This window comes from Fusarium graminearum, chromosome 4 (genome assembly GCF_000240135.3).
Source record: "Fusarium graminearum PH-1 chromosome 4, whole genome shotgun sequence".
Classification (NCBI taxonomy): domain Eukaryota; kingdom Fungi; phylum Ascomycota; class Sordariomycetes; order Hypocreales; family Nectriaceae; genus Fusarium; species Fusarium graminearum.
Window position 1 is genome coordinate 6,064,808 of NC_026477.1, and position 14,044 is coordinate 6,078,851.

The window sequence follows — 14,044 nt, forward strand, 5'->3', positions numbered from 1 at the left end:
TGCATCGTTTTTACTCCTTGAGAATTAATCGTTCTGTTCGTGTATACCGTGGTTCCACCAAAAACAGGCTTACGCCTAAATCTCCTAGAGTAGCTTGTTTTCAAATTGAGTTGTATATCTATGAGAGCCAGTTTTAGTTTGTCTACCATATCTCCTGCCACCATGTCAAACTAGCCAGCATCTTCTTGCGCTCTTCTACGTCTTTGACGTCTTCTGAAAAGGGCTCAAACACAGCCTTCTTGGCAGCATCCGCCATCTTGGTTGAGCCGCCACAAACACAAAATATTCCGTTATCAAATATTACTTCTTCGATCCTCTTTGCTTCCTCTAGTAGCCGATCTTGAACATAGATTTTATTCCGTTGGTCGCGTGAAAACGCCAAGAACACATTGAGTTGTCCCTCGGTCACTAAAGCATCAAACTCTTGTTGGAAGAAATAATCGGCTTCGCGATTACGGTTTCCAAAGAAGAGATACATGGGACCCGGTGAAGGCTGTGTGAGGCGCTCGTGAAGCAGGGCGCGTATGGGGGCAAGGCCAGTGCCTGTAGCGATGGCCACAAGAGGTCGCTGGGCATTCTGAGCGCCGTGAATCGGTGAAAGTACGGGTTTGCGGGTGACTGTCAGTGTTGAATTCATAGGAATGTTGTCCAGGTAGCGAGAACAGAGGCCTTCTCTAGGTTTGCGAAGGACAGTCCGGTACTTGACCAAGGCAACGAGGAGTTCGATTCGGGTCTTGTTCTCGTCTGTAGGGTGGCTTTGGTGAACCCCACCATTGGCGATGCTGAAATCTCGACCACGGATGAGGGGGAATATGTCAAAGAGCCGTTCCGCAGGCAGCTTGACGGATGAAAATTCTTCAAGAACCTCCAGAATAGACCGTCTGGACCTTGTAGCGTAGTCAAAGTATTCGTCTAGGTACTCGGCCATGGTGAATTCAAGTAAGCGCTCTTTGTGATCAGGGTTGGTAGAGAAGTAGGACATGTTTTTGAGAAATGACCTTCGAGGTATGGCTGTGAAGTCGATATTGTTCAGAAGCAATTCTCTTAATGTGCTCTTGGAGTCTGTAAAGAGGTTTGTGGGGAGAGATTCGCATTGGGAGAGGTCAAGAGGTTTATCAGCGATGTCCTCCCATTCCATAAGGGTGATGAGCCTCTGGACATCTTGGGGAAAGTTTTTGGGATAAATAGTAAGACAATCTCCAGGAACACAGGCCAGTTTGACGCCATCGCGGCGAGGGACATCGAATGAGATCAGACGAACATCTTGCCAGTGCTTCTCCGGTGTAAGTCTGCCATTTCCCACCAATGTTGCTGTCCATCCGTCAGGGATGGGAAGTAGCGTGGAAGAGGGGATGTTCTCAAGTGATGGAGGGACGTGGCCGTTAGTTTCCGTACTATTCTGAATAGTGGTTTCGAGTGACCACTTGGGAGGAAGAATAACATCATCCGGGATAGGTTCGAGGCCAGAAGGTGCAGGATGATGCTCAAGGAAATGATTATAAAGTCGCCCTGTCCAGCGTACAAAACTCCCATCGAGACTATGACTTGTTAGAAGCTGGATCTTAATTCCAGAAAAAGAACTCACCCATCTGGAAATTGCTCATCGGCTTCATAAGGATCGATGAAAGTTGCAGCACCAAGTTGGTCGAGACGCCTATTTAACTTTCGAGCTGCCCAGTTGAATCTACTGCGTGTAAGCCTTTGTATCAAGAGAAATGGGAACAGACTCATCGAGACTCACTTCAGATAAGTGCTATCACCCAAGCCAAAGGTTGTGTAATTAACTGAAGCCAAACATCCCGGTGGTAGTTTCTTGCGTAACAGTCTTTTCCAGAAGAGCAATGAATTGTGAGGCATATCTCCTTGGCCAGTGGTTGATATGACAAATATCACAAATTTAGGTTGGAGAAGGGCATTCTGAAAAGGATAGTCAGTGATAATAAGATATCTGGGGAATTGTATAACTTACTAGATCTACTACGTCAAGTTCCTCCACGCGACTCTTGAAATGCAGCCTTTGGCATATTCGCCCCAGCTCTTCAGCCATGTCCTGGGCATTGCCTGTCTCAGAGCCATAAAGGACAAGGACGCTCCTATCCTGAACCGCCATGGTAAACGTCTAGAAGGAATATTGGCAGTGCTGCTATGGGGTAGGTTGGTATGAGGAATGAGCGTAGCAAAGGTCCGGTGTCGCAGGTTGAATCATGAAAGTCTGGGTAGATTTGCGATTTGGTTAGCGCCGATTAGTGGATGGCCGATGGTGGGGTGAAGAATCTGCGCCTCACTTCAGTGCAGAATCTTATCAATCTGGGGATTTAATTCTTTGTTCAATGAATCAGCGTTTATTATTACAATGCTATAGTGTAGGATGGACAGAGCATACAACCGAATTATTTAATCGAGATCCACTACAGTTGCTCGAGTGTGGTCATATCGATTTATTGATTTAGTGCTAAATACTTAATGTCTGTCATTCTACACAGCATTAATATTGCGAAAGATTGAGACGTACAAGCTGAATCTGTTCTGCATTGGTAATGGCATTAAATAGTCACACTATGCTTTGCATTCCTCTTATCCTGATATTCACATGACCTAATGACCAAGCCAAGTGGTGGTGATATGTTGTTGTCTAAGCCGCAGGGATCAATCTCAAGGAGTTCCAAACGCATTGACAACGGGTGAGTTCTAGAAGAAGAAGCTGTGGAGCAATGATTTAAGCTGGACTTGGCTTTCGGGGACTTGTGTAATCAGAATCCTTATCCTAATCCTAATCCTAGCCCGCTACAGGCACGCAGCGCAGCATTGGATCCGAGCTACCGGGCATGGGCATGGCATGGCATGGCGGGCGTGTACCGTACAGAGTACCTATGGATGTGCGTGTAAGAATAGATAGCTCAGCCTTCGTGTTTATTTATTGGTGGGAGTCGTCAACGATCGATGCTGCCCCTGGCCATTGGCTCCTCCAGTTCAAAAGGGGCTTATAAAGGGGAGAGTTGACCTTGTCAGGGGCCATTGTGAGATGTTCGACTTTTGGATTGTCTGGAGCTAGCAATCTCGGCCCTCTTGGCAACCGAGCAGTTGAAGTGTCAATTCATGCTTGGATCATCAACCTTTTAGAGACGTGCACTCCCGGAATTGACTTTGGGTTTCCTGCCAAAAGACATCGGCTTCATACAGTTCGGCGTCGTCCCGCAAAACACTCAGATGGCTTGTACACGTGAACTATATTTCCAATTGAGACAAACACTCTTCACTATTACCAATTTAAGCGTTTCAGATCAGGATGCTCCAACCTTGACTGTCTAGACTGTGACCGCCAGCCCACTGCTGGAGAGACTTACCAGGGACCCCTGGGCATCTATCGAAATAGAATAGCAAGTCACTCCTTGTAAACCTTGAGTATATTCAGTATTTGGAAGTAAACATACACAGGCACTATAGGACATAGAAAATGTAAAGTTCATGAGAATTGATATCTGCTATCATCACCAAGACCAACTTACAAGTATAATCTCACTATTCCTGATGTTTCGTGAACCCCAAAGGGAGCTAGTAAATAGCCCAACGTACCTGCCTAAGGTAGTCCCACTGTTCTTCACCTCATCAGTATCAATAGAAGGACAATAGGAGCGGTCAGGCTAAAAAGGAATCGTCTGAATGCAACTTTGATTCACCGTTTGTTGTTTCCTTTGCAAACCCCAGATTGAGGCTGTTCCTACCGATTCTATGACTCGAAACTTTCTTGCTCGTGATACCTATCAGGTCCCAACAAACGCAAACGCAAACCCGAACAGACCTCTGAACTCGGCGCCTATACCAATCCAACAAAGTCTGTATCTATATGAATCTGCAGCACCACTTTAAACTACACCGATACATATGTGCTCAAGTGACGCACTTGCTTGGCCCGCCCGCACACCCACACGTCAGGCCCTAATACGTACATGAACTGGCACAAATTCATGCATCGTGCAAGTCTGTAAAATCATCAAAAGGATTCCTCCTATCTTCTCTCGACTCCTGCCAAGACTGTTCATCTTGACAACGTGAAGCCGCCACTTTCCTCATCACCAGGTACGTACGTATGTTCTCATTGCCTACCGACAGGCTCTAGAAACCGCTCCCCCAGCCGAAAGCAGTCATTCAGGTGTGAGGTGCCGGGATAAAGGACCACTCAGCGGGAAAGAACCCACAAAACTGAAGCTTTCTCTTAAGAGCTCTTAGGTACTGGATACCTCCTATAGAGTGCGCGATACATTAGTAGCCTTGCTGCAACGTGGAGTTCCTGCTACCAAGTGCATCGTGTTTCTGGTACTTTCCTTCGTGTCTTGTACCAGAGCTAAAGCCTCCCTCCGCTCATTGCGTTGCGCCTGCCGTCCTCCCCAGCCCTGGCCACTTTCCACTTTCCACAACTCCTCACCTGCCCACCCCCCTGACAACACACCCCTTCCTCCTTCCCTTCTGTGCCCCCCAAACCCAAAGGCGAGAAAAATATTTCATAATCCGCTATCTCTCTGATAACTTCTTCCTCTTTTCCCTTCTCCATCACAACATCAAACACCTGTGTCTCCGCGCAACGCCCCGTCGTCTGTCTAATCCCAACCTCGTTTCTAGGGCACGAAGCTACCCTGATCAAACTCCTCCTTATTGCACCAGAGTTCTACCTGTTCAACACGCAGTCACCGTTTTCGAACGCTCCACCACCACAGGTCCAAGTTCGAACGTCATACTCAACCTAACCACCAAACCCATCCACCAGCCGCCAACATGTCTACCGCCAACACCAACAACGCCAACGTGGACGCTGCCGTTAATGACGTCGCCAACGCTCTGAGCAATACCTCCATCAGCAACAAGCCTGCCGATGACAAGACGGCCGCCAACGAGGCTGCCTCAGCCAGTGCTGCTGAGGGCCGCCGCCTCTACATTGGCAACCTGGCCTATGCGACAACTGAGGGGGAGTTGAAGGATTTCTTCAAGAGCTACCTTGTGTAAGTTCTTTCATCTATTCAACTTCATCTTCGTACCCGGACTCTTCATCAATTTCACGCCGCCGCCGCCGTCTCTACTCCAACGTGTGGAAGCCCCGCTGGAGACACGTGTCTCCCGGCTGTCGCAATGAGCTCCTTCCCTGGACTTCTCATTGACGACATGTCATGGGCAGGAACGCGCAAAGCCCCTTCCTCATGACCATGTCTCACTCTGACATCAGAATGGGGAATAAATGCCTACTTTCCTTTGCTTAGCTTCGCATGCATTTGGTGATGGCCTGCACATTGAACTTCTATTCTACCATGCCTTCACCCCATCATGAACTTCACCTAACATATACTGACTGCCATTAGTGAGTCTGTCTCGATCCCTAAGAACCCCCGTACCGACCGCCCCGTTGGCTACGCCTTCGTCGATCTTTCTACTCCCACTGAGGCCGAGCGTGCCATTGAGGAGCTCTCCGGCAAGGAGATCCTGGAGCGCAAGGTTTCCGTCCAGCTCGCTCGCAAGCCTGAGCCTGCTGGTGAGAAGTCGGAGGGTGCTAATGGTGATGGCTCTGGTGCTGAGGGCTCTCGCCGCCGAGCTTCTGGACGTGGTCGCGGTCGCGGCCGTGGCCGTGGAGGCCGCACCGCCCGCGCTGGCCGTGTGAGTCATACCTGAGTATCACGATTTCTAAAACATTTGCTGACAATGCTATAGGAGGGTGCTGAGAAGAAGGAGGGCGAAACTACTGAGGCTGTTGCTGCCACCGATGACGCTGCCACCGCAGCCGCTGCCGCACCTGCCACCACTGAGGTTCAACCGCTGTCCGATATTACAAACAAGATCAACACTGACGCAAACGCAAAGACCTCCAAGACCCAAGCTCGCCCCCAGCGTGAGCGCCGTGAGCGTGGTCCCCCCGCTGATGGAATTCCTTCCAAGACCAAGGTCATGGTTGCTAACCTGCCTTACGACCTGACCGAGGACAAGGTCAGTAACATAAAAGCTTTGCCTTTCTATGCTGTATACTGACTACAAAGCAGCTTGTTGAGCTTTTCAAGGCTTACGAGCCCTCTTCTGCCAAGATTGCTCTCCGACCTATTCCCCGATTCATGATCAAGAAGCTTCAGGCTCGTGGCGAGGCCCGCAAGGGTCGTGGCTTCGGTTTCGTTACTCTAGCTTCTGAGGAGCTTCAACAGAAGGCTGTTACTGAGATGAACGGAAAGGAGATTGAGGGCCGTGAGATTGCCGTCAAGGTTGCTATTGACAGCCCTGATAAGACCGACGAGGAACAGCACGAGGGTGATGCTACCAACGGCCAGAAGGAGAACATTCCCACCACTGAGGCTGCCCCTGTGGCTGCCCCTGCTACTGGCGCCGCGGCTGCAGCCCCTGCTGCCACCAAGGCTGCCGAGGCCACTCCTGCCTCTACCACTCCCGCCACTACTGCCTAAGTAAAGGCACGGCGCGAGTTTCACGGACATGAACCTCGTACTATGTCATGATGATTACTCTAACGATTTGGGCATGCGATTTCAACGATTTCTCTTACAGTAGATTCTCGCTACAACGATGAAAAGAAAGATTGAGGTTTTTCCACCTTACCTGAGTTTTTTTTTGGGGGGACATAGGCGAGAGCAAATCGAACTCTGATGAATCTCGGGATTGGGTCTACTTTGTCAACCTTTACTTTTCACATCAAAACACTAATATTTCCATGATCGGGACACAAAAACATTCACGAGCCCTCTGTTATCTTGTATTTGTATCACCTTTTCTCTAACTCACTACTGCTGGGATGTACACTAGTTTGCACCGACGCGGGTGGAAAGGGAGAAAAGTTTAGCGCTATCATGAATGGGCATTCGTTGAAATTATGAAGTGATTTACGTGACTGTCGATTGACCATGATCCACGGTGTTGGCGAGTTGCGAAAATAGTAATCGTACATGACAATGCACACTTGATGATAACCCGATAGAGTTGTGGATCCTAGTGTTGCAGGGTTCGTGGATTTGGTTTTGGTTGTGGCCTGCTTGACCTTGACTTGACTTGATGGGTAGTTGAAATGCGTTTGCTGAAGGGCACCCACCATACACAGTTCAGGATGAGGTATTGATTAAAAAAGACAATCAACATTGGATTGGTTATTACCACTCACGTGGTTAACAGTGCCCGGACGTATGATGGGTCTAGAACATCGTCGTTTACCTACTATCTGTGTTATTATTGCTATTCATGGACAAAGTGCCCCGCCAACATAGCCCCTTAACGAGACATCAAGTATGGCATGCTTGAACACGGACGCGGGAGGAATTAGGCCTATGCTCCAATAAAGCGAGCCCTGGCTGGATGCTGGGGGCATGGGTTCGGGGCCAGCCACTAACTTAGTGCTAATACGCCTGTCTCCCTTCCGTATCCATTCATCCATCCATCCATCTACGATTGAATTCGTTTTCGAAGTTTCAACTGGACATCAACCCATCTCAGCGATTGTCTATCCGTACCCGCGCGCATATACACTCCAGATATAACCATCAGTTCATACAAGCATTCGACCTTTGCGATGGCGTCCAAGGGTATGTGGGAGGTTGATCCCGAGACGCGGTCCAAGGTTAGTTCTTCTATCCCTTTTCCAACGACTGAATCTGTCCTCAATTGCCCAGTCGCTTTGTGATGCGCTCACACATGCTGACATTGAATCTGCAAATAGCTCGCCACTCTGCAAAAGGAATCCAAGAACAACATTTGCTGCGACTGCAATGCGCCATCCCCGCAATGGGCGTCTCCCAAATTCGGTATCTTTATCTGTCTTTCGTGCGCTGGTGTGCATAGAGGTCTCGGCGTCCACATCTCGTTTGTCCGAAGTATTTCTATGGACGCCTTTAAATCGAGCGAAATTGAACGAATGCGACTTGGCGGCAACGAGGGATGGAGGAACTTTTTTGACGAGCACGAGCAGACCAAGATGATGGGTATCACATGGGAAGACTCGACTATCGCGGAGCGATACAGCGGTGAAGTTGGCGAGGAATGGAAAGAGAGATTGAGCTGCAAGGTTGAGGGCCGCGAATATGTTCCTGGTGCGAAGAAGCCTGCCGCCGCGCCCCCGAAGCCAGCATCACGAACTGGAACGCCCATGAGTGGCAGCACAAACCGCAACGAGAGCCCTGCGGCATCAGGAGGCAAGGTCAAAGTGGACGACCAATATTTCTCAAGACTTGGAGCCGATAATGCTTCGCGACCCGACCATCTGCCACCCAGTCAAGGAGGAAAATATGCTGGTTTTGGAAGCACACCTGGACCCAGCCAGTCAGACAATGACCTCGGCTTCGGGGACTTTCAGAAAGATGCCGTCGCGACTTTGACTAAAGGATTTGGGTGGTTTACGTCAACCGTCTCAAAGACCGCCAAGACAGTGAACGATGGCTACATTCAGCCCACTGCTAAGCAGGTATGCTGGCCAGACTCGCAACCCTTGTTAACTTCACGGATTTTCTCTAACATGTTATCAGATCGCCGAGGGTGACTTCGCCAAGCAAGCCCAATTAACAGCTTCTGCCTTTGCCAAGCAGGCTCAAGCAGCAGGCAAGAATGCCCAGGATGGCTTCAGCAGATTCGTAGAGGGGCCTGATCAACAGAAGACTCGGGATGCTCCTTTGGACGAGAGCAAGAAGAGTTTCTGGGACGAGTTCTCCAACTTGGCTGATCAGAGACAACCTGCCAATAACTCTATCGGAACGAGTGCCATGGGCATGGGTAAGAAGAACGCGACAGCCCCTCCACCAAAGAAGCAGGATGATGCGTGGGATGACTGGTGAGCGGAGATGTAGCATACGATGGGAAACTAGATCTATATGTTGTTGATGTAAGGGAGCTGTAGCATTGGAGTATAGGCGTGCTTATCAACGGAGCTAGTCTCTCCACGACACTCGAGTTTTATGGGATCACTTCAGCATTGTTACTGTCTATAAGCCGGGCCCGTGAATGATTCAGTACCGAGCTGGCTATTTGTGGCTGAACTCGGCATTTGGGTTCAAGTTGCCGTTGATTCAACGTTGATCAAGAGCTGTTGTTTCCATGGTTGCAGCTATTTCTTTGCAATTGTAATCTTCCAGGAATGTGCTTGTAGCCTGTTGGGTATGTAGCCGAAATAAATAAAGCTATCTTCACCCGTAATACGGTCAACAGAACGAAGGAAATGTCGAAATCCCGACATCGCTGGTTCGGCCGGCGATTTTGTCACGTGGGCCGTCGGCCGAGGTTGGACTGAGACCGGCCCTAGCCGGTACCGCGCCGAGCTTTGCCATGACGACTTGGCCGGCTTTTGTGAATGTCTCGTCGCTCGACAACTTAGACCTCGCATTGAACAGCAGCAGCACAACATGTCAGCACTACGGATTCTTGTCCCCGTGAAGCGGGTAATCGACTATGCTGTAAGGAAACCAGAATCGCCAATCGAAAGACACAAAACGCTGACAGCCTTTGCAGGTCAAGCCCCGAGTCAACAAGTCCCAGACGGGCGTCGAGAAAGCCGGTGTCAAGCACTCCATGAACCCATTCGATGAACTCTCAGTCGAAGAGTCAGTGCGAATCCGAGAGAAGAAGCGCGCCCCCGGTGGTGTCGAGGACATTTGCGTCATCTCTGCAGGCCCACCCAAAGCGCAAGATGTGCTACGAACAGCCATGGCCATGGGCGCAGACCGTGCCATCCACGTTGAGCTCAAGGAGGGCGAGGAAATCGAGCCTCTGACAGTGGCCAAGCTTCTCCAGAAGGCCGTGGAACAACAGAAGAGCAATCTGGTGGTCCTGGGCAAGCAGAGCATCGACGACGATGCCAATCAGACGGGTCAGATGTTGGCGGGTCTCTTGGGATGGCCACAGGCTACACAGGCGAGCAAGGTCGAATTCGGCGCCAACGACGAGGTTACTGTTACAAAGGAGGTGGACGGTGGTGTCGAAACGGTGCGCGCCAAGCTGCCCATGATTATCACTACAGATCTCCGACTCAACGAGCCTCGATACGCAAGTCTGCCCAACATTATGAAGGCTAAGAAGAAGAATCTGCAAAAGACAAAGCTCGAGGATTTTGGATTGGATGGAGTGAATCGTCTCAAGACACTCAAGGTTGTCGGTAAGTTCATTTATTCTCATCATAGTTTAGCGGTTTCTGTGGTGCTCATGCTAACTCGCAACAGAGCCTCCCGCTCGACAGGGTGGTGGCAAGGTGGAGGATGTTGGTGGCCTGGTTAGCAAGCTCAAGGAGCTTGGTGCTCTGTAAATTAATAGAAAGAGGAGTGAATAAACTAAAGCCTGTTACCATTGCAGCATATGTTCCAACCCGTATTATAAGTTTCAACCGGTATAACCTAGTTGAAAGCCCAAGTATCGATCTCCAACAGAACCTTCACATCAACCTACTTGGAGCAACCAAGTGTCTCATGACTACCTGCTTGAAATTACTCGGTGTATACTTTAGTGCAGTATGTAGCAAAATAATTCATGTGGTCTTTTTGAGAGTTTGCCCGTTTTTGACTTGTGCTGAACCCATTACCTGAGTGAAGGGTTTCAAAGGATGTACTAATCCAATGTATTCGTCGTATGACCTGTGGCGGCAACTGAGAATGGCTAGAGGGCTTGTTTGTATTCAATGCCTTCCTAGAGCTTTGCATCAAACATTGTATAAGCTCATGTTGCATAAAAACAAGGGGTTGGTGTTAGTGAAGCCATGGGTATCAGAGGAGAAAAGTGCAAAAATCGAAGCCTCGCTCACGTAGAGGAGGTTTCGATCTTGTGAATTTCACGGATGAAATTACTTGATTCCCATTAATCCATTTGGAGACGCTGGGGTGCCATAGAATAAATGATGGCCGATGTGGTATTATAAAGGTGGCTCTTGTGGGGATTTGCAGGCATAGATAAGACACATATCTTGCAGCACCACTGTATTAAAGACCTAGACGTTAAGCCTCTGTGGAGTTTATTACCAGCAGTCTGGTAAGAAAGACTGATACCTATTCTTGAGGCTTGAGAGCTTATCCTTATCTCACAACCAAGAGCTGGGAGCCAAGATTCAAGATCCGAGATACAGGTCGTGCAAGGTTCCCTGTTTCGACAGATCCCGACTACCGAAGGCCGTGTTCCTGGCGGGACTGGGCAATGTCTCCACAATGTTCTTATCAGAACGGATCGACAGTGCTACGCTACAAATACTTCTAGCTTCTAGCCCAGTTTCTAGGCTTTGACCGCCAGCAGTGTGAAAAAACCCCAACCAGGGCGAATCAAATGAGATCTCAACATTTCTGGAGGCGTCTGGGGGCAGTGGATCAAATCTGCTCCATTTTGACATGACATGATAAAGGGCAGGCCGATGCTTGACTCAGTCGAGTCAAGCAGGTCGCTGTTGACATCAAGTCTCATGAGCACAGAGTATAGTGTCTATGTCGCTGGATACGGGTACAGTGAAGAAAGAAAGCATGAACGATGCAATTGAGAGGATATTTGGAGATCAAATTAATATGAGACAAAAAGAGGCTGTAGATCGCGATGAAGAGCTGAATGTGACGTGTAATTAGAATTGATTGGTGCTGGTCATAAAAGCAAGAAAAGAGAAGAAAAACAGATCAAAGCCTCTCTCTTCTCTCCCACCAAAAACGATATCGGAGGACTGAGTCTGACAGAGATCTTGACCCAAGGGTCCAGTTCCTGGCAGCGGGGCACCTATGAACCTCTTTTAGTGCCCTGTAGCGGAGCGCTTGAGCCGCCCTACATAGTTTTTTCAGCGGAAGAGCGGCATCGGACATCCGCCCGTGGGAAAATTACAGTGAGAAACCCACTCAGCCCGAAAAAACTTGCCAATGACCAAGGCCGTGTTGTCAGTCGCGACGGGAGTGCGGAGCGGGATCGCACCTTGCCTTGTCTTACACTTTTCTTCCAACTTCCCACCTCTTGACTCTTCTCTCTTTTTTTTTTTCTCTTCTCTAAACAGAAAGATATCCTCGCGATAATTGGAAACATTCCATTCAAAAAGTCTGACTCAACACTTTTGCAACACGATTGCATCTCCTCTTATACCTTCGACTTGAGCTCGTCTCCCAATCCGCCCATATGAACGGGCGCCCCTCGATCTTCACCTCGCAGGTACGTTTGCTATTTTGTAAGATACACATTATGTGTGTATCAGCCCCGCCATCCATGAAACACATTTCAGCTTGTGGCTCTACAACAACAAGTTGTAGGAGCTACAGCTTGACATCTATCGAGCCAATCCCTCCTTTACCACCGCCAAGATACTCGTAACTCTTCAATTGACCTAATGCTAACTTGTCTGGCTGCAGGATTATCTCTCTGGTTCGTACCCTTGACTGGTTTTGGCTCACCGCTTGAAACCTCCTTTACCTGCCATCAGACATGAAAACTAACCTCTGTACCCTGATATAGACCACCTCTGGAAGTCCCAGTCTTGCTAAAGAACCATCTCTGGCCAACCGACTATCCTTTTTCTGAATCAACTCAACAAATCAACAAACGACAATTAACAGAATGTTCTCCCGATTGGCTTCCTTCGCCAACCCCGCGGCCAAGTCCGCGTCGGCTTCAGGCCGAACTATGCTTCAGGTCCGATACCTTTCCGAGAAGGCTGTTGCTGGCAGCAAGGGCAGGGCTATGCCTTTCTCTGCTGTTCGAGCTACTGCCCCTGCTGCTTCTCTCCCTGCTACTCTCACTATTCGAGTACGTTCTTTCAAAGAGCTTTCCCTACCAGTTCCAAGCTGACGATTCAACAGGATGGTCCCGTTTTCCAGGGCAAGGCTTTCGGCGCCAACGCCAACATCTCTGGTGAAGCTGTCTTCACTACCTCTCTCGTTGGATACCCCGAGTCCATGACCGACCCCTCCTACCGAGGACAGATTCTCGTCTTCACCCAGCCCCTGATTGGCAACTACGGTGTTCCCTCCGCCGCCCGTGACGAGTTCAACCTTCTCAAGTACTTCGAGTCCCCCCACGTTCAGTGCGCTGGTATCGTTGTCTCCGATGTCGCTGTCAACTACAGCCACTGGACTGCCGTCGAGAGTCTGGGCGAGTGGTGCGCCCGAGAGGGTGTTCCCGCTATCTCTGGTGTCGATACCCGTGCCATTGTTACTCACCTCCGAGAGCAAGGCTCTTCCCTGGCTAGAATCTCAATTGGTGAAGAGTACGATGCCGATGAGGACGAGGGCTTCGTCGACCCCGGTCAAATCAACCTTGTGAAGCGTGTTACCACCAAGGCTCCCTTCGTTGTTGAGTCCCCTGGTGCCTCTCTTCACGTTGCCCTCATCGACTGTGGTGTCAAGGAGAACATTCTTCGCAGCCTGGTCAGCCGAGGTGCTTCCGTCACTGTCTTCCCCTACGACTACCCCATCCACAAGGTTTCGCAGCACTTTGACGGTGTCTTCATCTCCAACGGTCCCGGTGACCCTACTCATTGCCAAGCTACCGTTCACAACCTTGCCCGCCTTATGGAGACTTCCAACATTCCCATTATGGGTATTTGTCTGGGTCACCAGCTTCTGGCCCTTGCTGTCGGTGCTCGCACCATCAAGCTCAAGTATGGTAACCGAGCCCACAACATCCCTGCTCTCGATTTGACCACTGGTCTCTGCCACATCACCAGCCAGAACCACGGTTACGCCATCGACGCCAGCACTCTCCCTAGCGACTTCAAGGAATACTTTGTCAACCTGAACGACGGTTCCAACGAGGGTATGCTCCACAAGACCCGACCTATCTTCTCCACCCAGTTCCACCCCGAGGCCAAGGGTGGTCCCATGGACAGCTCCTACCTCTTCGACAAGTACCTCCAGAACGTCCAGCTCGCCAAGAGCAACCAGGTCGTTTTCAAGGACAACCGACCTACCCCTCTGATGCTCGACATCATGAGCCGAGAGCGTGTCGGCGTTGAGCCCACTCCTCTTGCCGCTTCTGCTTAAATGAAGAGTCTGAGATAAATTTGGCGTCTGGGATTGGTAGTTGGGTAACATCGGTTGTGTTTTCTTGGGAGCAAGGGAAACGGTTTTTTTTTAAAAGAAGA

General features: G+C 49.7%; 5 protein-coding genes across 5 annotated transcripts; 4 read left to right on the forward strand and 1 right to left on the reverse strand.

Annotated features, from left to right (window-relative positions):
* Window positions 1-142: 142 nt before the first annotated feature.
* FGSG_09557 (uncharacterized protein) lies at window positions 143-2,110 on the reverse strand (the record flags this gene model as incomplete). Its single annotated transcript, XM_011329854.1, has 4 exons — window positions 143-1,538; window positions 1,586-1,684; window positions 1,742-1,917; window positions 1,970-2,110. The coding sequence occupies 4 exons, from the start codon at window positions 2,108-2,110 to the stop codon at window positions 143-145; spliced, it is 1,812 nt and encodes a 603-aa protein (XP_011328156.1).
* Window positions 2,111-4,436: 2,326 nt separating this feature from the next.
* Window positions 4,437-7,095, forward strand: FGSG_09556 (uncharacterized protein). The gene is made up of 5 exons (XM_011329855.1): window positions 4,437-4,994; window positions 5,349-5,640; window positions 5,695-5,790; window positions 5,845-5,967; window positions 6,021-7,095. The coding sequence occupies exons 1-5, from the start codon at window positions 4,771-4,773 to the stop codon at window positions 6,429-6,431; spliced, it is 1,146 nt and encodes a 381-aa protein (XP_011328157.1). The 5' UTR covers window positions 4,437-4,770; the 3' UTR covers window positions 6,432-7,095.
* Window positions 7,096-7,458: 363 nt separating this feature from the next.
* On the forward strand, window positions 7,459-8,902 carry FGSG_13605 (uncharacterized protein). The gene is made up of 3 exons (XM_011329856.1): window positions 7,459-7,591; window positions 7,691-8,431; window positions 8,493-8,902. Exons 1-3 carry the CDS (start codon window positions 7,544-7,546, stop codon window positions 8,796-8,798), a joined length of 1,095 nt encoding a protein of 364 aa, XP_011328158.1. The 5' UTR covers window positions 7,459-7,543; the 3' UTR covers window positions 8,799-8,902.
* A 404-nt stretch (window positions 8,903-9,306) lies between these two features.
* FGSG_09555 (electron transfer flavoprotein subunit beta) lies at window positions 9,307-10,330 on the forward strand. Its single transcript, XM_011329857.1, has 3 exons — window positions 9,307-9,413; window positions 9,469-10,111; window positions 10,176-10,330. The coding sequence occupies exons 1-3, from the start codon at window positions 9,363-9,365 to the stop codon at window positions 10,256-10,258; spliced, it is 777 nt and encodes a 258-aa protein (XP_011328159.1). The 5' UTR covers window positions 9,307-9,362; the 3' UTR covers window positions 10,259-10,330.
* A 2,189-nt stretch (window positions 10,331-12,519) lies between these two features.
* Window positions 12,520-13,943, forward strand: FGSG_09554 (carbamoyl-phosphate synthase; the record flags this gene model as incomplete). Its single annotated transcript, XM_011329858.1, has 2 exons — window positions 12,520-12,708; window positions 12,762-13,943. The coding sequence occupies 2 exons, from the start codon at window positions 12,520-12,522 to the stop codon at window positions 13,941-13,943; spliced, it is 1,371 nt and encodes a 456-aa protein (XP_011328160.1).
* Between the last annotated feature and the right edge of the window lie 101 nt (window positions 13,944-14,044).

Excerpts from the sequence above, each read along its gene's own strand:
- FGSG_09555 (XM_011329857.1), top strand. The coding sequence starts at position 9,363 with ATGTCAGCACTACGGATTCTTGTCCCCGTGAAGCGGGTAATCGACTAT. Across the intron at positions 9,414-9,468 it reads AGCGGGTAATCGACTATGCT|GTCAAGCCCCGAGTCAACAA; the intron begins GTAAGGAAACCA and ends CAGCCTTTGCAG. Across the intron at positions 10,112-10,175 it reads CAAGACACTCAAGGTTGTCG|AGCCTCCCGCTCGACAGGGT; the intron begins GTAAGTTCATTT and ends AACTCGCAACAG.
- FGSG_13605 (XM_011329856.1), top strand. The coding sequence starts at position 7,544 with ATGGCGTCCAAGGGTATGTGGGAGGTTGATCCCGAGACGCGGTCCAAG. Across the intron at positions 7,592-7,690 it reads ATCCCGAGACGCGGTCCAAG|CTCGCCACTCTGCAAAAGGA; the intron begins GTTAGTTCTTCT and ends ATCTGCAAATAG. Across the intron at positions 8,432-8,492 it reads TTCAGCCCACTGCTAAGCAG|ATCGCCGAGGGTGACTTCGC; the intron begins GTATGCTGGCCA and ends ACATGTTATCAG.
- FGSG_09556 (XM_011329855.1), top strand. The coding sequence starts at position 4,771 with ATGTCTACCGCCAACACCAACAACGCCAACGTGGACGCTGCCGTTAAT. Across the intron at positions 4,995-5,348 it reads TTCTTCAAGAGCTACCTTGT|TGAGTCTGTCTCGATCCCTA; the intron begins GTAAGTTCTTTC and ends GACTGCCATTAG. Across the intron at positions 5,791-5,844 it reads CCGCACCTGCCACCACTGAG|ACCTCCAAGACCCAAGCTCG; the intron begins GTTCAACCGCTG and ends GCAAACGCAAAG.